Genomic DNA, 20087 nt, shown 5'->3' with positions numbered 1-20087 from the left:
TTTTACTCAAACGTTTTTATTGAATGTTACTGTAATAAGACTTGTACTTTGCATCACTTGATAAACAAGCAAATATTAAGCTAATTTTAATGGAAATGCCTTGTCAAGATTAGGAGCTCTGATAAATGAGCTTTGGCATTTTGTGATTGAATGGGGTAAGGGGTTACTGCCTCTAATAGTCTGGCCACTCTTTTACAGGAGGTTAACGCCCTTGTAGGCTGGATAGCAGAAGTGAAGGTTATGATGGCTTCTCAGCTGGAAAGGCACCCACCCTTTCTACATTGAAGCCTTCATGCTGTCCAAATAAAAACAAGCCTTCTTAAAACTGGAGCAGTCCTCTAGCATCTAGTTTATAAGACTTGAGAATCATTAGCTTGTGATGTCCATCCAAAAATATGATGGAGAAATTATTAGTGCAAAGGCCTCTATGGAGCATCAGGAGTTATGCTTTCTTGTGAGACATTAAACGTGAGGCATGAACCCCTGGATATTACTGCTTCCCAGAAAAAGAAAAATGTCTGAAAGTGTCTTTTTCTTTTTTTTTTTTTTTTCCCTTCTCCCCCCTCCCCTTTTCTCTGGTTGCCATACTGAGTAACTGGCTTCTAGTCTGATAGTGTTTTAGGTGACTAGAATAACAGTCTGTCTCTTTCCGCAGTGGCTGCAGACAATCTGGCAGCAATCACTGTTACTTTTTAATATTTCTGGTTATTTTGAGATATCCTCCAAATGTCTTAAAGAAGGCTTGGAACACTGAAGGGGAAGAAGCATTTTTTTTAATTATTTTTTTTTTTTAGGAATAGCAGCATCAGGAGGAAAATTAAATTCAGCCTGCCACTATTTGTTTTTGCAGTGGTCATCACCCTGATTGCCAGCTCTGACAATATTTTCACAGAAAGGGTAACGAAATAGATGGTATTTGTTCTTTATAATAATTCTTTCAGTAGAATGTCAGGACCTGCATCTAAATGAATATATTCACATTTTCAAGTTCCCATTTTTTATTTAAAGCTTCCCCTCCCAACTTTCTGAAACTACTTCATACAGACTTGGTAAGTTAAAATTAGGGTTCATGTAGTGGATAATGTCACATTTCAAAGCTAATCTGTAGAGACCTAGCTGTGTGAACCTATAAAAGCTAGATCTGATTTTTTTTACGTATTAAGTGTTTGTTTAGTTTAAATATGTCTGTATCTTTTTTGATCAGCCCGGGCAATTTGCATGCTATGCAGCAGTCATCTTCTATACTTTATTAAATATCTGTCAATTATAAATATCAAGGTTTTACATTAATGTCAAGATAGTACATCAAAAATTCATGGAATATGTGACTTTTTTCAAGGGTATTTAATACTTAATGCATTTGTGTCATTTTTCTTTCTAGATATATTGACAGGTTTTATTAAGTGTTTGTTAGGGAGATTTCATTTTTACCAAGGGACTATAAAGAGAAGCTGCATACTAAATCAATTTTTTAATCAGAATATTGTTCTTTTTTGTGTGTCTTCACATTCTTGTAATCTATAGGGTTTTTAAGTTACGTAGGAAAATAGTCCAAGTCAGAAATCTAACATGATCAAATATGCTGACATATCTTAACTTTAAAATAGCTACTAGAATATTGTACCACGGAATGTTATAAATATGGTAATTATGTACACTGGGATTTCATTCTGCCTCGTGTCTTTTAAGACCATATATTGTGTCCTTTATTGTAATTTACTAGTGGTTTCGTGTGAATTATGTCTGGATGGCCTCCATATAGGGGCAGTCCCTAAGTTACACAGAATTACAAATGGGGAGGGTTAACAGAGCGTTTGGTGGCATCCAGAATCTTTGCCCATGGGTTGCATGTTCAAGTTGACTCGTTATAGAGGGACTACCTATGTCAAATGAACAATTAACCCCACTGCAATCTGCTGATTTAATACAGATTTTTCTCCTGGAGAAGACAATGGCAACGTGTGTATCTTGCTTCCTATAGGTATTTGCTCCATGTTAGGGTTAAGCATGTTGGCTGGCACTCCCTGTATAGAGTGTGAGTAGGAACTGTGCGCAGGTAACGTGTTTAGTCTGTAAAAATCACTTTTATGCCGTTAAACCCTTCGTAATGCTTTTTTACTTTTAGTGCTTTACGACCATAGTAATGATTTCCATTTGAAAAATAATTTACTCGGTTGAAAGCTGCTGTTTGGGTCGGGGGAGGAGAGCAGAAAAGGGCAGAGAGGAAAGGCAGGGGTTACCTGTTTGCGTACCGGGGGTCTCTCTCCCGCAATAAGCCCGTCAGGCCCTCAGTTTGAACCGAGGCAGCGTCCCTTCACACCAAAGCCGAGTTATCATTCCAAGCTAGGGTTGCACAATGTTGGAATGACATCCGAGGGCCGCCGCGGGGGGGAGGGGGTCGTTTTACTTTTGGGTTTCCCGCCCCTCCAAGCCGGGGGAGAAGGGCACAACGGCTCGGGGAGGTGTGGGTGGCTGGCACCGCTCCGCTGGTGCCGGGCTTGGGCGGCGGCGGCGCGCAGGCGGCGGCGGCACCGGCAGGTGGCAGTGCCGGACCGTGCGGGCGGCGCGGGGGACGGCCCCGGCCCCGGCCCCGGCCCGGGCTCCGGCCCCGGAACCGCCCGCGGCCCCGGCCCCGGCCCCGGCCCCGGCCCCGGCGCCGCCCGCGCGGGGTCTTCGCCCGCAGGCGGGGAGTGCGCTGGGAGAAGCGGGTGTGGCAGCAGTGGGGCTAAGCAGGGCTTGTTTTCACGCGAGTTAATGAGCGCGTGGTCTGCGAAGAAACGGAACGGTGACGGCACCGGCTCTTCGAGGGATCCTAACTCCTCTCTTCGTGTGAAACACCTTCGTTAGAACTTCGGGTGCAGAATGAGATTCCGGCTTTTCACAACCAGCACTAATGTAACAGGTCGATAGGCGCTTATGTCCCACGGTTGGTGTTGACTTTCCCGGCTCAGTTTATGAAGCTACTGTAAAATAGGTTAATAATGCTAGCAATGAAAGTTGAAATTAAATTGTCAGAAAGGAGTAATATAGGGTGGTGTTTGTTTTTAAGAACTGTTATCTCCAGCTGAAGGCTAAGTTTCTACGTTCATTTCTGGAATCGAGTCTGGACTGGCCTACTACAGCGAAGATGCCCCCTGAAATTTATTGGTTTGGATTTCAGTTCTGGTTTTGCACCGAATGTTTCTGCCAGAAGAAATAACTCTGTAAAATGTGTTGCTACAATTAAACTTGAGGGAATTTGTTATGCAATGACCATATCATCAATGTGAATGAAAATCATACGGAGATGTAGAGTGCTTTAAAAAGAGAGGGAAAAAAAAAAAAAAAGAAAGTGAGGGAAGGCACAGGCGTCGCTGGAATTGTTAACTTCTGTCATGTTTCAGAGAAAGCCCATCCAAAGGGTTAACTGGAGGGGCTGAGGGAGAACAGACACCTGGGACCTAACACCCAATTGGCAGTCTTTTGTAATATATAATTTGCCTAAAATTGCGCACTGAGCACAAGCTTTTGTTTTCTAATTGATTTACGGTTTGAGCCACTTTTACCTCATCCCCTACTGTCCTGCACACAGTGCCAGCAAGTACATTACAGTGAGAAATGATAAATTACCACGCACTTGTGATGCTAATGCATCAAGAGTAAAAAAACTGCCTACTACATGGAGCTTCATGCATTAAGAGTGTCGCAAAGATAGAGCTATGCAAAAAATCATTTGTATCTTCTGAAATAACCGTTTGATCATTTACTTCAAGTCGTCTCTGAGACCTAATTGAACCTGAAGATTAAAATTTATGCTATTATGGCTTTCCATTTGTGAATTGGAACAAAGTTCTAAAGAAAGTGTGTGAGTGTGGGCTTAAAGCTACCTGCATTTTTGAAACTTTTAAGAAGTTAATTGATCAGAAAAGTAACAGGTATTACAGCTTCTTAAAGCCTTTTTAAAAATCTAAATATTTTGCTTGTTAATGACAACTACAGTATGCATTCTCAAATGGCATTGCTCCACTTTTAGATAGGAGCATGTGTAGATGGGTTAATGTAGATACTGTCTGATCAGTGTTTGTCACCAAAACTATTTAAATATTTTAATCTGTTTTGTTTCAGAGGTGTAGTGCAACTTTTACTGAATAACACCTTTACAGGTATTGAGGAAGAATTGAAAATCTTGTATAATTTTTCTTGCATTTGTGAAATACCTTACTGATATCCCAGAGAAGAGGAAAATGTGGAAGTTGGTGAAACCTAATGTATCCTTATTGCCTGAATTCTTTCCCCCACCCTGCATCAAGGGCTGGATTTTGTTTTACCTTCACATACACAGTCCACCTTAAATTTTTTATTTTTGTATGATGTCTGTGGGTTCCAGTATTGAAATATGAAGAAACAGATTTATGGCGGCTGCTGGGCACAACAAATTAAGTTGACAGTGATGTATGAGAGCATAATAGCATGATGATCCCTCTGTAGCGCGGCTGGACGCCTCCTGCTTCATTTGGCTCTTGTTAGGATCTGTTAGGCAGCTAAATAATGAAATTCTGCTGACTGATTTCTGATTTCTCTTTTCTTTCTCTTTTCACCTTTTTCTGAAACTTGCATTTCCCAGACCCATCCTAATGCCAGCAAACTGCCCTTAAAGGATTCTTTCACTTATGACGACTACAGGTTGGTCTGTCTTTTAATTCTTTCTTTCTTTCTTTCTTTTTTTTTTTTTTTTAAATATATATATATATATATATGTAGTGAGCTGTGGGCCCCTGGAAATGCTTCATTGACAGGAAAGCCCTATTGTTATTGAAATGTTAAATGTAGGATTTGATGCTAATACACTTTCTTAATGAAGAAGAAAGTAAAACAAATACGTAGATTTTAATTGTTACAAAGAAATAGTCATTATGAGCAGTTAATTTAGCCAACTGGCACACATAGTCTGAGATTACTAAGGCAATTCATTGTTTCTTAAGAAAATAATTCAGTTCACATTGCAGGAGGCTTTGGTTTGGGGTTTGGGTATATTTTTTTTTTTATTTTGTTTTTTATAAATGGCTTTACCAGCACATAGTAGTAAAAACTAATATTTACAGTGGCTGTTGAACAGGAGAGCTGGAGAACTTAAGTTGTACACATGAAGCATGACTGTCACTTGGAGGTGCTATAGGGGGTGACAAAATTAAGATAAAAATAAGAATAATTAAGATAATGAGAGCTTTAATTCTGTTAAGTGATTAAAATGGCATGAATAAAAGGCATTCATGACATCTTACAGGGATTTTTTTAGCCTAGTCATACTTCTGGGTAAGTCTATGAAAGTGGGATTTCCAAAGCATGCCTCCTTCACTTATAGGGTCACTGCGGAACACGCCAACTTACATGTGAAGTGGTCTAAAATTTTGCAGATAAATTAAAACAATTAAAAAGAAACATATTGCTATTATGTTTCAAACAGTGAGTGTATATCAAAATTATCCACAATTTTAACTTGCTTTTTAGAAATTAAGTAGATTTCAATTTGATGGTATCTTTCTAAGCAATCTGTAGTTCTTCTGAAAAATCCTTCTGAAACTCTAATTCTGTAGATTAAATACTTGTTAGTAGTGGAGGCTGTGGGAGTTAAAATTATTTTGACTTTCTCCTGGTGGTAGTCCCTTCCCCTCCCTCACCCCCAAAAAACCCTCCACAACAAATATATGTATTAAGGTCAGAACATAGTGAAACTAAGATTATTTTTTTCCCTCTGGCATTTAATATTCATTTTTGTCTGAAATAAAATAAAAATGAAATTTTAGAAAATACTGAAATGTTAAGCTTTTCTGAAGATTCTTATGTGTCGTGGTTTATGTGTCGTGGAAACTAGGACATTATGTTTGAATAGGTAGCTAGCATTTCATTTGCTTAACCTGACTTAGAAGGATTTTGAATGATGTCTGTGTGATAAACTATGTTATGCTTTCTTCATTCTTTTTACCTGGATATGTTTAGAGTATTGGGGCTTTTTTCCCTCTTTATTCTGTTAAACAGAAAATTTAGCAATACTGTTCTAAGCCAAAAGTTCTCAAACTGAAGAGAAGTGCTTACCAAAATATGCATGTGTCAGGTGATGACACTGGTTTCCAGTTCATGCAGTACATAAGCTTTTTCAGGAGCGAGGGGAAGAATACCTCCTGGCTCTTACAAGAGTCTGCACATAGATGAGAGCTACTGCTGCCAAGCAGTAGCTGTGAACTACTCTGAAGCCTGCAGAAATAGCTGACCCCAGGTTTGGGATGTGTGGGGAGAGGTATGTGTGCAGTGAAGGGTTGGGGAAGCAGAAGGTGACATGGGAGTGGGTCCTGGTTGAGGTACTGGAGGGTATGAAGGTTCTGTTGCAAAGAGTGCAGAAGAGGAGTGGGACTGCAATCCTGATTTGGGAATTGGTCTATGTACATGTCTTGGAAACCTAGGAGCTGCTGCTCCTCCTGCAAGTGGTGTTGCCTTCTACTGTTACTACAGTCAGTGTGATCTTTAAGAAAACTAAGTTTGGAAACTCCTAGCCTAAACGATTGCTTCAGGTTGGACTACAGCCAGTCATATATGGATGCTTTGAACATTGACTATCTAATGTTTTTAATTTTTGTAGATGGGCGGTTTCCTCTGTTATGACACGGCAGAACCAGATTCCAACAGAAGATGGTTCCAGAGTTACATTGGCTCTAATACCTTTATGGGACATGTGTAATCATACTAATGGACTGGTAAGGATTTCTTCAGTGTTGCTGAAAGGCTTTAGGGCTTAAGTATTAAGCCTTTCAACTGCTTTAGAACAGTTTAATAATACTTTTCATTACGCTTCTTAACACAGGTATTTTATCTTCCCAAGTGACCCTAAAAAACTAATATCTGAAAGAAAGATTTGTCAGTTCCTTAAATGTCTTACCATAGCTTTTCAGGGAGAACTTTCTTCATCTAGACAAAACTTTAGAAATGATTGGATACTTGCATACAGTTGTGTCTCATATACATATAATCTACCTTTAAAAGTTTTCAGTTACATGATACCTTTCTTTCCAGCTAAGTTTGAATATTCTTTTGACACGGAGTTTTGTTTCTGACAGGCTGAAAAAGATTCAAAATACTGGACAGATTTGTTCTGAGAATAGGAAAGCAGACAATGATGAAGGATGCCTCTTGTAGCTACCACTAGGGAAAGTGGTTAGAAATTTGCAACTAAGAAATACTGCCTGCTCTCCTAACCATGCCCGAAGAGCCTTGTTAAGGAGACAGCAACAACAAGAACAAAGCCTAGTTCAACAAAAACAGTACATCTGTTACTACATCAAAGAAATAACATGCAAAAATACTACTTTAGGGCATATTAAACATTTAAAAGGTGACACGTATATAGAAAGTCAGACCTGCTGACATTTTGGCTTACGTGAGCTAGTTCAGAGGATGAGGTCTTGATTTCATTAACAGGCTTGATAATGTTCAAGTGAGGAAATGGAAACCCATAAGAGGATGGTTTATCAATGTTGTTTAGCCAGTCTCACGTATGCTTCGAAATTCATACCCTCTAATTGCATTTCTAGTAGATAGTATTATCTATTGTAAGCAGTGAATATGACCATACTATTCAAGTAATCTGGTTCTTTTGTGGGAGAGATGACCTGAGTGTTAGGACAGCAGCATGTGTTAGTATTGTTGGTATAAGAAAAGCCTAGTTTAAATTAACAAATTGTAAAGCAAGTTGGTTTTCACTTGACATTTAGCTAATTCATTGTTACTATGACTGCACCAAATACAGCACGGTAGGCTAGGCTACAAAGTTGAAGTGTTTGGGGGGAGTTTATTTATTTATTTTTCCTTACTATAAAGTGATTACATGTTGTTCTTTAACAGTGATTCTTGCCTTTCACTGTTATGCAAACTCACAACTTTGATTTAGCAATAAAGCTTGTATGACAGTCTCCAATACAAAGAAAATTGCTTAAAATTCAGAAATGTATATTTCTGTAATATAATTCTTAGCTGCAAGCATCAGTACTTCCTGTACCCTTTTCCTGCTGGGCATCTCTTTCAGATGCTTTTGCAGAGACTTGTCTGTATTCATTAGACAACTCTTAATGAATGCCTTCAAAGTTGGGATTAGAGGAAAGAGGAAGAGAATTAAGGTTCTGGGAGGAAAAAAATTAAGTAGCCTATATTAAAAGAGCAGCTAGTTATGTTGTTTTAATCATTCAAAGTTCTATTTAAATTGATAAAGTAATTTTTATTTTTATTATGATCTTTAACAATGGGTTTGATATGGAGCCAGCCTCTGGAGCCAAACCTGCTAATGCAGTAGTATATCAGGGTTGGAAGCATTTTTTTATGCTGAAGTGTATCCTAAAGGGTGTGTGTGGGGGTGCTGAATTTAAATATTTTGTATGTATATACAGATTTCACTCATTTGTTTCATATTTCTACAGAAAACAGTTTAAATGGTTATAGATTTAGGAAGGATACGCAACTGTAATATTGATAATGGGCTAAGAAAAGCTACTAAACCTATTTTTGTTATGTGTTAGTTTCCTTGTACTATTAGAAATAGGGGAAAAAAACTGCTAAGATAACTGTAAGCTGCTAAGATAACTGTAAGCTGTCTGTATCATAGTTTGTATTAGGGTGGGTTCAGCTCTAATCATAGCGCATCCCTTTAAAATACATGAAGGGAATTGTTCTTCATTGCAGGAAAGTAAGAAACAAAAGATGGCGTTGTATGCATCCCTGTCTAGTCTATTCCAAACATAGTGCTGAAATACTTCTTGAGTCAATCAGCTACTATATATCCCTGTTCTTGCTTTATTCCACAGGGCCCCTTTCCATGAACTAGATAATAAAATGCTCTTTGGGTTTTAACTGGAGCTAGGTCCATCCAGCTTTTTCTTGCTTCTGACACTATTAATTAGATCAACCTGCCTCTAAGAACTATATCAAAATGGTTGTCTTCATGCATTTCTCATTGTTATTCTTTAGTGGGATTGTATTTTGACAGTCAGAGGTTGATTACCAGTTCTGACAGAGCTTTGAATAAGCTACATTCTGCCTGTTGGTCTGGGTCCATCCTTAATCACTGACCAAGCGGACTATTGCATGCTTTATACACAACTTGAAATTCATGTATCAGTCTGCTTCAGAAATAAAACTGAAGGGATGCAATTTGTCAGCTATCATGTGGGAAGAGAAGTAAACACTCTGTTAATTCTCTTACATGAGTGCTATTAAAAGAAAGAGGAAATAAGAGTCTAGTACTCTGTTATGCTTTATAGAAAAGCCCTTCAGAAGCTCTGCTGTTTTGGGTTTTTTTTGTTTTTGTTTTTGTTTTTTAAAAAAAAGGCAAAAATAAAAAACAATCCAAAAAGTGAGCAGTACTCTACTGGAGCATGCTTAAACTGACAGAATCCTTCTCTTAACATACTGGAATTTCCCCAGTCCTTGAAAGACTCCTGTTCCACAGGTATTTCAAGAGACTGGAATGGACTTTTCACATTCAGAAGTATTTCACTGAGTTTACATACTAAGAAAATTTCAGGACAGGTCAAGTGCTGTCAATGGATGTTACAGTTTTTCAGAAGATGACTGTATTTGAACTTGGAAGGTACATTTGTCATAGCAAAGGTAAATCCTCTAGTACCTGTAACCTGTAATTCAGGGTTAGATAACCTTCTGAATGAGAGATCTTAATTAAAAATTGTTCAGTCCAGTATAATAAATGTACAGGAATTTCTGTGTTCAAGTACTACAGCCTGTGTTTTGCAGTAGGCCTTATTGCATGACTCTCATGTTCGCTTCTGATCTCAGCATACCACAAACCCATTAATAGACCTGAAGTGGTGGCATCCGCATGCAGAGCAGTTCTGCAAGCCTCCGCAGGGCCAGGCTGCCCCTGCTTGGGGCTGCCATTTTGGGTTTGCTGCATCGGAGACAAGTTCCCCGTGGTCACTTTGAAAGCAATGTTTTGGCTGACAAATGCACGCTTGATGATGCAAGCAGTGTAAAACTATTAACATGTAAACCATAAACCAAGCTTTCAAAATAATCCATGGAGTTCTGTCTTGGACAAACTGCATCCAAGGTGGGAATCAGGCTACACCACAACTCACATGTCAGCTTACAAAAAAGTATGTTTTCATTTACAAAGGCTGAGAGAGAATCTTTGGCTTCTCCTAGGTTTTTCCCCAGGCCCAGAGCATATTTTTCCATAAGTTAGCTCTGTCAGTACTGAATTCAGAATACCTACCATGAAAGTTGCTTCCTGATTGTTCAGGAGCTTATGTTCCATCCTGTGGCTGCATCTGTGCCGGCATCTTTGGTAATACTGTTCAAGAACATGCTGTTTGTCACTTTATAAAAGTATTACGTTTTTAGGATAGCTTTACTTGTTAGTGTGACCCCCTTTACAGTTTTGTAATCTTTTTTGGAGAAGTACAGGTTTGTTAAGAGAGTTTATCCTCTTCCATTGCCTGCTACCATCAAAAAAATCCTTTTAGCGTTTTAAGAGTATTACTTAACTTTTAGATAAAGGGATTATTTGCAAGTAAATTATAATTCTCTGAAGATGGTATCCCTTAAAGATCCACAGTTATCTAATCCTTTTTCATTGAGAGATCAAAAATGTGCTGGCAGTTGAAGGATAAAGCATAGCATATAGAGCTGTCACTTGGGCTCACTTCCTTGGGCCTCATGGGAGTGACTGCAAGCTCCAGAACTTTATAAGAAGCTGCCAGCTTTAGCATGGGATTGTCTGTGGTCTATGGCAGTTACTTTCCTCAGAGCCTTCTATTCACTTCAGGTAAGTTGTTTCCTCTATTGGATTTCTTTAATGCAGAGATTTTTTTAGAAAGAGATTGCTCAGGAATAGTTAAACAATCACTACCAGCTATATTATATTGTGCAGAGAAAGAAATGTATGCAATTGCTATTGTTAATATCTATTTCCAATAGGACAATGTTTTGTCAATGGTGGGAGAGATAAATATAAAATGCTTTTGTTACTCTTTGCTTGGATAGATCACTACAGGCTACAATTTAGAAGATGACCGGTGTGAATGTGTAGCGCTTCAAGATTTCAAGGCTGGAGAACAGGTAGTGTGAACAGTTATCTACATAATTGTTCTTTAATTAAGTTTTGTGGACACTTGGTAACTCCCTACAAAATTTTAATAGCGGAGTGGTGTGGACCTACAAAATTTTAGTAGCAGAGTGGTGTGGATTAAGCCCTGCTACATTTGAATTTTATTATGCTGAGCTAATTTTTTGTGAAAATACTACCAAACTAAATAAGTGCACATTTTTCAGAATAAAATATTTTCTATCACTTGGTAGACCCCAACTTTAGGAGAATTTTGATTCCTCATATTTTAAAGAACTACTTGAAATATTCAATCACTGGTAAATGCATATACACAGACACTGAGTTTGGTGTTCTGGATGACATTAATAAAAGGGCATATCCAAAGGACCAAAGGTAAATATATTTTAGATTTGGGGCATCACTTTGCAATAGCAGATTGTAGAGTCTTTCTTAACAACGTTGTTGGTTTATGTTCTTGTTAGTCTTCATTTAACAAGAGGTTAAATGCAGTATAGTTGCCAGTCATTTTACCATGTTGTCATTCCCATGCTTAGTGAAAATGAGAAAGGACCTAAAAATATACTCCTTCCCTTTCACACAGGCACGCAGGCATGTACACACCCCTTCACCCTGAAATAGAAAGTACCAAGGGAGAGTCTTGCAAAGATGCATAGAACAGTTCAGAATCCAGTATTTTGTTCAAAACTGCTAAGAAACAAAAATGAATGTGAAAACTAGTGAGGCATTGAAGACAGTGCTTCCAGGAGTGTAGGAAATCTCCGGTAGGAGGGTTTCTCTGCTGTGTCAGCAGCCAGCCTAAGTCCTCAAGTGTAGTAGCACTCCGGTTTTGCTACTGCTTGTGCAACTGCAGTCAGCATGGCCAGAAAAAGACTTTGTCTATGAAACATCCTGAAATGTTTTGTAACTCAGTCTCTGAGTTATTACCTTGAGTGTATTATTTTGCCAGTCTTACACTTTATAATATTTTGATTTTCATTTTTCTTATGTATTGTTACCTTCTTTTTTAACAAAGATGTGTCTGAAAAATTTTTTTAAGTATGTCTTTCCAGAGGTATATTTATCCTCATTGCTATGCTGGGGTTTACAGTGATTGTATATTTTTTGTGTTGCTTTTAGAATTTGTTATGGTAGTCAAATATTTGCTGTTTTTTCCAATACTGGTATGATGAGTTAAAAGGGGTCCACAGTTTTTCCAGAAGTGATCCAATTTATAATTTTCCACAGCTGGCAATGGAAGTGTCATATAGCTGTTCTGGCTGCTCTCTCCATTTCAATTATAGAGGCTTCCTCTATTTCGATTTTATTTTAGTAGTTTCACTTTCTCTGCTATTTATCAGATTTTTTAAAAATTTCTGTGCAAACTTTAACTGTTATTGACATCATTAAAGCACTTTAATTATATAATGCTTCAGTCTTTTAATATACTGTGCAGATGTTATTTCTTACAGTTTCAGCAGGAAGAGTGTGTGATCCCAGCTTTTACTACTAAAATATGTGAGGCAACAGAAGTCCACAGAATCTATCAAACACTGGCCTTGAATAAAGCAACTTTCTCATTCTGTTTAATTGCCTTTTTTGTAAAACAGTCTTAGAGTGTAAGAGCATACTGTATAATATACACATGATATGTGACTTTTAGTTTAATATGAGATGTATCGTGGTAGTTTTAAAACTTGAGAGGGTTAGCAACTCTCTCAAACTCTGCCTTAACATACCTAGGCAGGTCACTTGTTCTTTATACAAGTGTATTACAGTATAATGTTTACTATAATTTAATATCACACTTAAGCATTTAGTTCTTAGGAGAATTTAGGATAAATGGTTCTAATCTAAAATTGAAAACAAAGAAAGTAAATGGCATCATTACTGTTGTTGAGCCCTTAAGAGAACACTGTGCCTTTCCCTGTCAGCTAGAGAGGAGTAGAAGCTTACAGGTATCCAGAGCATTGCTGTACCCTAAGGTGAAGAAGAGAGTTCTGTAACTGTTGAAACTTTTTTTTCTGATAGACAATTCCATTATCAAACAAAAGGGGAAAATATCCTCTTGATGCAGGAGAAGACAATTGCTACTCTGACCTTTTGTCCCATGTACTTCATACAGCCTAGCCCTGAATTAAATATGTTTTGCAGGTTATATTTAGGAACTTCTTTTTTAATGTGAATTAAAGTAACCTATATGCTGTAGATAAAGAGTTCAGAGTATAGCACAAAAATAAATCCTGGCTAAACACAGATCAGATCTCTCTGTATGATATACTTTGGTATATCCATGCCTTAAGGTAGCATTAAAACAAAAACAAAGCTGATCCATCAGCAGTGTAGGTTACTCTTTTAGGTGGACATATGGGGGGAAAATGAACCCAGAAACACCATTTCTTTTAATGGGCCCTCCTTGTCTCAGATTTTTTTAGCCTTTAAAAGGCACAGGATCTTTGAAAGCTTATTTCCATATACTGGTATTTTATGACAGTGTGAGAAAACAAAGCGTTTTCATTTTAAAGTATAGAATAAGAACCTCTTCTCTCCTTTCAAAGTCTCTGTTACATGGATATGTTTACATCTACCTCTAAAGTATATTGCCACATTATATACAGCATTTGAATCAATACCAGAAAACAAAGCGTGTTTCTATATATAACCAAATATACCTTGTACTCAGAATAGTAACTCTTTCAGGAAATAACTTTCAAATTATGTCAGTTTTGTGAGCTGATCTTAAGCTATTTTCCTGTCCCTTCACTTCTCTTTTCATCCTTCTAGATTTACATTTTTTATGGCACTCGGTCAAACGCTGAATTTGTGATCCACAGTGGTTTTTTCTTTGATAATAATTCACATGACAGAGTGAAAATAAAGCTTGGCGTGAGTAAAAGTGACAGGCTGTATGCTATGAAGGCAGAGGTCTTAGCTCGTGCTGGTATCCCAACGTAAGTAAAACACAATGCCATGGGGTTTTTAAAACATTTCCAAAGTATATAGTGTCCAGTAGGGCATGTATAAAGCTGTGCTATGATAGTTTTCTTAGGTGTAATATTTCTTCTGTTTGTATAGGAAATTAAAGTTATTGTAATAATATTTACAGAAGTTCTATGAGCTATATTATCTGACTTGGACCATATATAAGGAAAAAGCCTTTGCTTTAATAATCATTTGAACAAAAACAGAGTGAGGATTAATTTGCAGCAATCTGTGGTTTTTCTTTCTTTCCTATCCCTTGCAGACATACTACGATGCTCAGTATGTGAACCACAGCATTTTCCTTTAGTCTTTTCAGTCCAGAGGGTACTGTTAGGAGCAGCAGACGTGAAACATTGCATTTTCATGAATTTATTATGAAAGCCGTATAAAAATAATTGTAAGTGTAAAATTGTAGAGATAATTGTTCTTTTCAGATACAGGTTAGGGAAGCTTTTCTTCAGTTTGAACTAGTATTACCTAATTTTTTAAAAGTTACTTTTGTAACAGTGCATTTGTTTTATACTTTAAGGTCTTTTATGTTGAAATAAGTTCAAAGGTATGACAATAGAAATTGCATTTACTGTTGTTGTTTGATTGTTTCTTTTATTAGTTCTAGTGTTTTTGCCTTGCACTCCACTGAGCCTCCAATCTCTGCCCAGCTTTTGGCATTCCTTCGAGTGTTCTGTATGAGTGAAGGTAAGATGTTTTATAAAGATAACCTAATTTATGTTTATTTTGGGGTGGGGTTTTTTTGTTTGTTTGTTTTAGTGCTCGAATGTGATAGACATTTATATAAAATATTAAGCTAGAAGATTGGAAAAGTTGAGGAGTTGAGGTTAAAAAGGGATCTATAAGCTAGTGAGAAACCCAGTCTTTGGCCATGTCTGAGGGAATATTTTGGTAACATAGGCTTTTCTGGAACTCCTAAAGCATGAGGTGATGCAATTTTTTTATTTTGTTTAATCTCCCAAGCTTTTGTGAATAAGCGAGCTTTGGAGCATGAACTTCAGTTCTTAGGTTTAAAAATGGTTCACAGAACAAGATCGTGTGAGACCTAGGGGCTTACATGCTTAAAATCATAGCATATTAGCCATCACTGCTAGAATCATTTAGGTATGGAACTGGAATATCCTGTACTGTAGGAGAAATATGGAAGAGACCTTTCAAAGTTGAGTATTTTCAGTGTTTTGGTAATTCATAATCTAAAACCAACTTACGTATTTGCAAACTGTCTTTGTAGTGTTTCTCTTATGTTAGGGGCTTTGGGGGGGAAAATATGTGTACAGTTAATAAATATTCACCTAATTTGTGCATGTGAAACTGCTGATTAGATGTTTGTAATAGCTGCTTGCTGGTTAGATGCAGTTTTGGAGGTTATACATGTGACAGTTTTTCATGACAGTGAGTGAATTCCCTTGCAGTTAGGGATGCTGTGCAGATGATGTGGATTTTAATACCGGTAGGAATACTGAAGTTGTTAAGCTTTTGCATGCGCTCTATTTGCTTTCTTTAATAAAAGCAACCTATCTTATTTAGTGTTGTGCCTTCGCTGCATCCTGTAATCCATCTTTTAGAACTTACTAAGAAATTAAAATGGAATAGTTCAGTTGGAAGGGATGTACAACAATCATCTAGTCCAACTGCCTGACCACTTCAGGGAAGCAAATCCAAGTAAAGAAAATTTTAAGATGCTGATGAGGGGGTGAATTTTGGCTCAGAGAAGAAAATAGAGCTAGTGGACATTTTAATTGCATTTCTCTGAAACATGATTGTGCTCACATTATTCATATGTCTTAAATACTGTATAAGAAAACCGTTCATTGAGAAACTACATTCAAGTGTTTTGTGAAGTTTGTGATAGCTGCTTTGCAGGAGTGAAATTTGGTCATTAAAAGATTAATGGAATTTGTGTAATGTCAAGGAGCTGATTAAACATTCTTTGCTCTGTGTGAGGCTTGTTTGATGGATGTCTTTTCTGACCAACTGTAGGGAATTTCTGCTACTGAAAAAGATTACCAAAACAATAGGAAAAATTATTCCATTGCTGTTCGCACACTCTCTGGCCTGTTCCTTTTATTATCAAAAGGTTTGCTGAACTCTTTAAAGAATTACTTCCTTTTGTTTATCAAGTATTACACAAAACATTCCGTCTCACTGTCACAGAGTTACACTGTGTATGAGAGGCTATGATATATAAATTATCTTTACTTCCGAGTGGAGCAAAAAGTCCATTTTCTGTTAACCTCAAGATTTCCAGTTGCCTCTTTAAGGAGAATCCTAGAAATAACCAGCATATCTGATAATTCTTACTTGGGGAGAGGTTTTTTTGTTAGCTGCTCAAAGCTATACTATTGAAAATAAATCTTTCTGCAGTTTTTCAACTGACAAAGTGAATGATGAGATTGTTTTTTAACAGATTGGTTTTATACTTATTGCAGAAGAGCTGAAGGAGCACTTGATAGGCGAGCATGCCATTGACAAAATCTTCACTCTGGGGAACTCTGAGTTTCCCATTAGCTGGGACAATGAAGTTAAACTTTGGACATTCCTAGAAGCCAGAGCATCCCTCCTTTTGAAAACCTATAAAACAACTGTGGAGGTAAAATTATCATTATATGTAATTTAAATGTCTGAAATGTTCTGTGTTATGATTGTAGGAAAAGATATTTTGTCCCCATCTTGTCTTTACAAACTTTAATCTGAATGTTAGTACATAATTCATTCTGTACTTTTTCAAGTGTAGAAGCAGATTTGCATTATCTAAGGAAAATCAAATAAGATTGCAAAAAAGAAAATTTTCTTAATGTATTTGTTCTTTGATTCTCCAAATAGAGGCTACCTGCTTTTTCTCTGCAGGTAAAATGGGGAATCAGTTTCAACTCATTGTCTATTAGTTGCATTCTCCAGACTGCAAAGAAATGTACTACTATTGCAAGTGTGTAAGTGAACCTACATGTTTCATGTATTTGTGAAGTCTCCTGACTTTGCTTGTTACACACTGCTCGATGTGGAGAAATTTTTGGCTCCTTTATGAATTCTTGACATACTTCACTGGGACTCTGTGCAGACCCCCTCATTCATATACATCCATTTGGCTCAGCCTGAAGAACCTAGTGTCACTTACTGTTAATGCATAGAGAGAAAAATTGAGGGATTTTTTTTATTGTGTTTGTTGTTACTAATAAACTTGCTTTTTCTTTTCTAACAGGATGATAAGTCCTTCCTGGAGACCCATGACCTTACTTCACATGCGATAATGGCTATCAAATTGCGCTTAGGTGAAAAAGAGATCTTGGAGAAAGCAGTAAAGAGTGCAGCTGCTAGCCGAGAGTATTATACCAAACAAATGGCAGATGGAGCTCCGCTTCCTAAGTATGAAGAGAGCAATATTGCCTTGTTGGAGAACAGTGTGGCAGACTCTAGACTCCCTATTGTCTTGAGAAACTTAGAAGATGTGGAAGAGCAGGGAGACTTAAAGATTGATGAAGCTATTGATGCTGAAGTCACAGAGAATGGGTTTGTAAATGGTGAAAACTCTCTATTTAATGGGATCAAATCAGAAAGTGAAAATCTAAGTAAAGAGAAAAGCAACAGAGAGACTGAAGATGCCAAAGAATCTTCTTCAGAAAGTACTGATGAGGTTAAAGAATAGTCCTAAAATTTTACTTTCTTGTGAAATTAAATTAGCTGAAGTTTATGAACAGTGCATTTATGTTGGTGTGTTTCTTTGTTAACGTTTCTCTTTCTGCAGAGAAAAGTGTTTTTGCTGCTTTATATAAAAATGAATTTTTAAGTTATTTAAAAGATTTAGCATCCCTTTTCAATTAAGATTGCCATCTTGCTTTCAGGCAAAAACTGGGGAAAGAGGTGCCTTTGGAAGATTTTGCAGCCCTTTGTTGAACCAAATGTATTTTCTTCCTGGGGAAGAATTAAGCTCTTCTATCTGCTGTGCTTTTGTTGTTCTGTCACTCTGACTACCGAAATTAAAAGCTTGCTCTGCTTCCTGCCAAGAAAAGCAGAAGGCAGGACTGACTCGGTATTCAGTATGAAGGTGGGAGAGCAGTACAGCAGAAAACTGGATAAGAGGATCAGAAACTTGGGAGACTGGAGGAAAACCTGTTTAAAATCAGGTATGCCAGTCCAGAAAAAGGTAAGGTGGCAACCTTATGATTGGTAGTTTTAAATGTTGATGAGAATCCAAATTGTATACACTTAAAGTGATCTCTGAAGATTTCAGTTTACTTTGTCTTTTGTTTGCTATATAAAAATATCTCATCGTTCTTCTTCAGTCAGAGTTAGGCTGCTACAATACAACATTCACCAACTTTTAAAGGCTGACTTCTTTTTATTTCCAGGTGGTACCTTTTATTTACAAGGTTGGCAGTGCTACTGGAGAGTTTGAAAGCAGATAGGCCAAGCCACAGCTTTAAATTGACTGTTCAAAGTGAGGTTGCTTCCCAGCTTGTTCAGGTTTTCACAAATAGCTAGAGATTTTCAAAGCTACACTTTTGACTAAACCATTATTAAAAGGAAAAGATGATTAATATTCCTGTCTGCTACTCCTTCATTTCTGTGTTGTTGGATGTAACATCGAATGTGACATGGTTAGCCGATCTTACTCAACTGCGTCTTTTGGTTAACATATTAATTGATGCTGTTTTCTTGAAGGAAATGGCAGGCAGGCTAATGTATTTTTGGCCCAAGTCCAGAGCACAGCCAAGTCTGCAGTACACTTTGCCATTTAGATTGTGTCTCCATCTGATGCACATTTCTTGGGATACCTCCACAAGTTAAGCAGGTCTACTGTCTCCAGCAGTTTTGGTCACCCTCACACTCTATGTTTTAACTTCTAGGTGGAAACAATACAATCCTAGCACAGTGCAATATCAGAACAAGGGTAATTCCAAGGCTTGACTTTGAAATTACCTGGTATTGGGAAAAGAGGAGGGTGGAATATTTTTATTTTGTGGGTGAATGGAGAGGAGTATAAAGTGATTTAATTTTGTTCTCAATATTAAGGACTTTGTCTTTACCTTTGTGTCCTTAACTTCAAGGTAATGGATAGAATGGAGAAGCTTGGACAATTGTTTAAAGCTCAATAGATGTTGCAACCTGCTCATCCAAGATCAGCTGCAGTAAAATGTCTTTTGGCATATTCATAGTTTTATTAGATTTTGCTTCTTTTATACTGCAACTTGGAAAATGTGTTTTTGCATAAATCTTTGGTGCAATACACATGATAAGTAGTGACTTTCTTTCAGGTTGTCATAGCAGTTTTGGTGTTCAGCTAGTATCAGTGTGGGGAAAATAGAAAAAATAGTTTTTTAAAAAATATTTCACTAAGAATGGCATGTTGCCATTGCACCTTGGATATTGCTTCACTACTAACAAGATGCTGGACCAGTATTTTTGTAACTATATGCTGCCTTTGGTAGAACGTTATGAATTGTTGTCTTGACAGTTTAAATGTCATACAAAAGTCATTACATTTCAGTTTTTATTAGGACCAATATTCCATTTCTGTTCCTGCCACTTACATTGCGGAACCTTGTACTAGATACTATGATGCAATTCTGAAACTAGCCTTCCCTGAAAATTATAACTGTAATTCAGAATTTAAATGCTTTGATTTGATCTGATACACTGTATTTTGTTCCGGTATTTGCTGATATCTATGGCTTAGCAAAGCCTGTGGTCGCCACAGGACAGAATATGTGGGTTTTCTTGAATAAAATATAATTCTACTATGTCTTCCCTAGTGAGTGTATTATACAAACAAAACCTCTACCTGCTACCTGCTGTAACTTTTGGGGTCTGTGGGGAGAGGAATAACTGTCCAGGTGTACGGATAAAGATTAAAGGAGAAATAACTGGTTTAAAAAAAAAAAAAAAAAAAAGAAGAGGGATTCTAGTAAACAGAAAGGGAAAGTGGTCTATTAAGCGCATGGTCAAATTCTTACTCTTCATCTGTTAGTGTTATTTAGAAAAATATGTTGCATACAATAAAAATAGTGAGTAATCT

General features: G+C 37.2%; 1 protein-coding gene across 3 annotated transcripts in view; it reads left to right on the top strand.

Annotated features, from left to right (window-relative positions):
- Positions 1 to 19814, top strand: part of SETD3 (SET domain containing 3, actin histidine methyltransferase) — a 64567-nt gene extending 44753 nt beyond the window's left edge. For all 3 annotated transcript variants that reach the window (XM_052783120.1, XM_052783118.1, XM_052783119.1), the window contains exons 7-13: positions 4604 to 4662; positions 6614 to 6728; positions 11023 to 11097; positions 13868 to 14034; positions 14676 to 14761; positions 16504 to 16664; positions 17274 to 19814. In XM_052783120.1, coding sequence (XP_052639080.1) covers positions 4604 to 4662; positions 6614 to 6728; positions 11023 to 11097; positions 13868 to 14034; positions 14676 to 14761; positions 16504 to 16664; positions 17274 to 17717 — 1107 coding nt within the window. In that variant the 3' untranslated portion in view covers positions 17718 to 19814. The remainder of the gene's footprint in view (positions 1 to 4603; positions 4663 to 6613; positions 6729 to 11022; positions 11098 to 13867; positions 14035 to 14675; positions 14762 to 16503; positions 16665 to 17273) is intronic.
- Positions 19815 to 20087: the final 273 nt, after the last annotated feature.

The sequence above is a fragment of the Harpia harpyja genome, chromosome 3 (assembly GCF_026419915.1).
Source record: "Harpia harpyja isolate bHarHar1 chromosome 3, bHarHar1 primary haplotype, whole genome shotgun sequence".
NCBI lineage: Eukaryota > Metazoa > Chordata > Aves > Accipitriformes > Accipitridae > Harpia > Harpia harpyja.
This window is presented reverse-complemented; position numbering and strand designations above follow the sequence as displayed.